We start from the raw sequence: 4,394 nt of genomic DNA, 5'->3' as shown, positions 1-4,394 counted from the left end.
AGCCTCCATCTCTTTCTTCTCTGCCTCTTCTTCCTCCTTCTTCCTTTGTAGTCCAGCTATTCATGATTGGTCTGAAGCCCTGACTGAAAGTTCCAGCTTACCATTTTCAGCAAGTCCAAGGATACACCCCATAATACACCTCCAGCGAGGGAGGAAGAAGGGATAAATAGACCAAGAGTATGAGAGAAAGTTTCCCTGCAATGCCCGGAGCTGTCACCCGCACCTTCTTGAACTGAGTTAGCAGTCTTAGGCCTGGACTCAACATGGAGAAAGAAGATTTTTTCAGAGAGAATATGAGAGAAAAATTGAGAGAAAGAACCACATGGGAGCCAGGGCTCTTCTCATTTGGAAACAGGCCGTGGCAAAAAAGAGAAGACTGATTATACCCATATGTGCCAAGACTGTTATCCTCTCTGACAGCTCCACCACTACAAACCATGGTCCAAAGAGTACCCAGGAATGCAAATTAAAAAATCTTTCCTGGAGTGGGCAGTGAGTTGAAGATAATGGTGATGGAATAATTTGGAAAAGGATAGTGAGAATAGCAGCACAACTGGAAGAATGTAATTGATGTCACTGAATTGTACATGTAGAAACGTTTGAAATGGTGTAACTTTGGCTATCTATATTTTTACCAAAAGAAAGGTCCTCCAAGGTCGAGAAGGGAGTGTGTTGACATGTTGTGGGGTTGTTAAACGATGTCATAAAATGATATGTGTACTGACTGTTTAATGAGAAACTATTTGTTCTGTAAACCTTCATCTAAAGTACAATAAAAAAATTTTTTTTTAATTAATAAAAAAGTCTTCCCTGTTAACGGAGAAAAAGTGGGAAATGGGCTGGAAAGATCACAAGCTCCCTCTGCAATGTGGCTTATGATCCATGAGGGTGTTGTGAAATCAGTTTAGTGGAACATGACAATTTAGAAATAAAAATGAAATAAAATAAAAATGATAGAAAATATTCAAGGGTGTGCATGTGTGTGTATGTCACACACACATTAAAAAAGCTTGAAAGACAGTGCTCTAGAGACAAATATCCATCAATTTTGGAAAGCAGAAAGCACAGGCTTTTTACTTGACTCAGAGTAGATAAGCTTTGGTTGGAAGGAAGCAAGATCTAAAGAATGATCTGGAGGAGCTGGCTGATGCCTAAAGAAGAATAAACGATAGATTTAGAAAGATTCCTTTACAAGTGGAAGGATGGGGGCACGAGAGGACCATTCACCTAAGGAGAGAAAATACAAAAGTCGTATGTGTCACATTGCTGATTTCTTAGTGTTTCCCTAGATAAGATCTTTGCTGAAATGTAGGCCACATGGTTGTCATTCCTGGGTCTCCTATGTCTTTTCTCTTCTCTTTTAGAGCAGAGAGCTGAAGCAGGGGGCAGTGCTGGCGGAGATGGGAGTGTATGTATGAAGTTTTTAAAGTACACAGAAGAAGCAAGGTCAGGGCTGGACGGAAGAGCCTGACTCTGTCTTCTTTCTGCTAATCAAAGCTATTTATGCTAATGGTGCGTTATTGGGTTTGAGATCCATAGTTTTCCATTTTTCTGTGGACATGTAAAAGAAAGTTTGAGAGACCGTAGGGAAGTATTCCTTCATGTTCTATCAGTGCTGTCCAATAATACTTCCAACAATGATGGAAATATTCTGTATCTGTACTGTCCAATATGGTAGCCACTAGCCCATGGGGCTGCTGAGCACTTGTAATGTGGCTAGTGTGACTAAGAAACTGAATTTTAAACTTTATAAAATTTTAATTAAGATGAAAATTTAAATAGCTACATGTGTCTAGTGGCTACAGTATTGAACAGAGCAGTTCTCTCTCATTCCAGTTTTTCTTTGACATCGAATAACCTGGGTATAAGTGATTTATATTTGACCATGATTATGTGCTGAGTTTTACCCAAATTATTCTGAGATACCCATAAAATTGAGAACAATATGTTGGTATTTACATCAACTATAAAAGAGAAATTTGCTGGATTGGTTTATGACTATTTCAATTCTTAAACATTCAATCTATTCTGGTATTAATAATCCTAAGGGTCCTTGATTATTTTAATGAATGTCTTTACTGAGATGAAAGGGAAATCTCGTCAAATATAAAAGGCACGATGTTAAATGCACCTAATTGCAAAGTTAAGCAATGATTTTAAAATAGTCTGTATTTAGTCAAACTTGATAACCTGTAAGAAGTTTAAAGAATAATTTTCTAGTAAGTTCATAAGGACGCCAAAATGTACTACCTTCTGCAATGGAAGCAGAAGAGATTGTGTATCAGGCTACGTGAAGTGGAAAATGATTAAATACTCAGGGCTTCTGATCAGCTCAATTAGGCACTACCACTGTGTGCATTTTTAGATTTTGGCTTGAATTACTTGTTTTTGTGCCTCAGCCTTACATGTTACACCGCTCGCCTTTATGTTCAGTTCAGGGAACAAGAGAGGGACTACTGAAGATGAGAGTTGGAGTGTTCTGGCTCATCTCGATCTTCACAGTCATGGCGGGGCGCGATGGCATCTTGGGGGTGAGTTGGAGCATGGTCTGAATTTCCTGTCTACCACCTCTCCTTTCTCCTGGCACTTTTAGGAACCATCATTCTCCAGGCAGCTGAAAATACAATTTTTTTAAAAAAAATTATGCTTTAGGTGAAAGTTTACAGAGCAAATTAGTTTCTCACTGAACAGTTAATACACAAATCGTTTTGTGTCGTTGGTTGCCAACCCTGCAATGAGTCAACACTCTCCCCTTCTCCACCCTGGCTTCTCTGTTTCCATTCTTCCAGTTTTCGTGTCCCTTCCTGTCTTCTCATCTTTGCTTTTGGGCTGGTGTGCCCAATGGTCTCCTACACATGAATTGAACTATGAAGCGTATTCCTCACGTATGTTATTGTTGGCCCTATAGACCTGTCTAATCTTTAACAGAAGGGTGAACCTCAGGAGTGACTTCAGTACTGAGTTAAAACGGTGTCCAAAGGCCATACTCTGGGGATTTCTCCAGTCTCTGTCAGAATAGCGAGCCTGGTCTTTTTTTTTTTTTGTAAATTTGTATTTTGTTTTTCATTTTTCTCTGGCTCTGTCTGGAAATGAAGCTACAGAATTTAATGGACTCGGAATCAGAAGTCCTGGGTTCTTGTCTCAACATTGTCAATATTCTTGTTTCAACCTTAGTTGTGTGGCCTTAAGACAAGTTATTCCACCTCTTTGGAACATAAATAACCTAACTACAAAATGAGGACCTCAGACTAAACCATCCTGGAGATCTTTTATAGCTCAACACATTCTCTAATATGGTCTTTTTGAAGCAGAAAATGCATATGGATTGACATTAGCAGTCCTCGGGCCCTCTCTTCCTTATCTATATTCATTCCCTTAATGCTTTCGTCTAAGCTCGTTGTTTTAACAGGCTATATAAGAAGCCCTGGTGGTGCAGTAGTTAAGTGCTGGGCTGCTATCTGAAAGATCGGTGATTCGAACCCACCAGCCACTCCATGGGAGAAAGGTGTGGCAGTCGGATTCCGTAAAGATTACAGCCTGGAAACTCTATGGGGCAGTTCTACTCTGTCCTGTAGGGTCACCATGAGTCAGAATCAACTTGACAATAACACGTTTAGTTTTGGGTATAGGCTGATAACTACCTAATTTATACAGTGAAACCTGTGAGAGCCAAAACTCAAAGGGCCGCCTCATAAGTGTTCCACCTTTGACAAGATGCAGTCTTGTCACTTTTCTATCGCTCTCTACTAGTGGAAAATATTTGAATTTTCCTTCTCTGACAGTTTTCTGCCTTACACAGGCTCCGGCTTTTGCAGGTTTTACTGTATCTCCATCTTAGACTTCTCCCCTGAACTCCATACTCATATATCTAGTACTTACTTGGTATCTCTGCTTGGATGCCCAAAGGGTCCCTTAGCTTAATATATCCAAAATGAAACTTTTTTTTTTTTAATTTTAATTTTTTTATTGTTGTAGTTTAAATGAAGTTTACATTTCAGGTTAGTCTCCCATACAAAAATGTATACATACTTTATTATGTGACCCTAATTGCTTTCCCCATACTGTGACAGCACACTCCTCCTTTCCACCCGATTCCCCATGTCCATTCAACCTGCTCCTGACCGTCTCTGCCTTCCCATCTCACCTCCAGACAGAAGCCGTCCGTTTAGTCTCTTGTATCTACTTGAGCTAAGAGGAACACTCCTCATTAGTATCACTTTATGTCCCACAGTCCGGTTCAGTCCCTGTCTGAAGGGTTGGCCTCGGAAATTGTTTTAATTCTGGGCTGATAGAGAATCCAGGGGCCATGCTTTCTGGGGTTCCTCCAGTCTCAGTCAGACCATTAAGTCTGGTCTTTTTACTAGAATTTGAGTTCTGCACCCCACCTTTCTCCT

At 40.1% G+C, this 4,394-nt stretch overlaps 1 protein-coding gene across 2 annotated transcripts in view; it reads left to right on the top strand.

Annotated features, from left to right (window-relative positions):
- Positions 1-2,462: 2,462 nt before the first annotated feature.
- The window catches only part of ADGRF1 (adhesion G protein-coupled receptor F1), a 42,178-nt gene continuing 40,246 nt past the window's right edge, over positions 2,463-4,394 (top strand). The window contains exon 1 of one of the 2 annotated variants that reach the window (XM_004379532.2): positions 2,463-2,531. In XM_004379532.2, the coding sequence (XP_004379589.2) occupies positions 2,463-2,531 (69 nt within the window). The remainder of the gene's footprint in view (positions 2,532-4,394) is intronic. The other variant, XM_004379533.1, reaches the window with a different exon arrangement.

Source organism: Trichechus manatus, unplaced genomic scaffold, assembly GCF_000243295.1.
Source record: "Trichechus manatus latirostris isolate Lorelei unplaced genomic scaffold, TriManLat1.0 scaffold00065, whole genome shotgun sequence".
NCBI lineage: Eukaryota > Metazoa > Chordata > Mammalia > Sirenia > Trichechidae > Trichechus > Trichechus manatus.
This window is presented reverse-complemented; position numbering and strand designations above follow the sequence as displayed.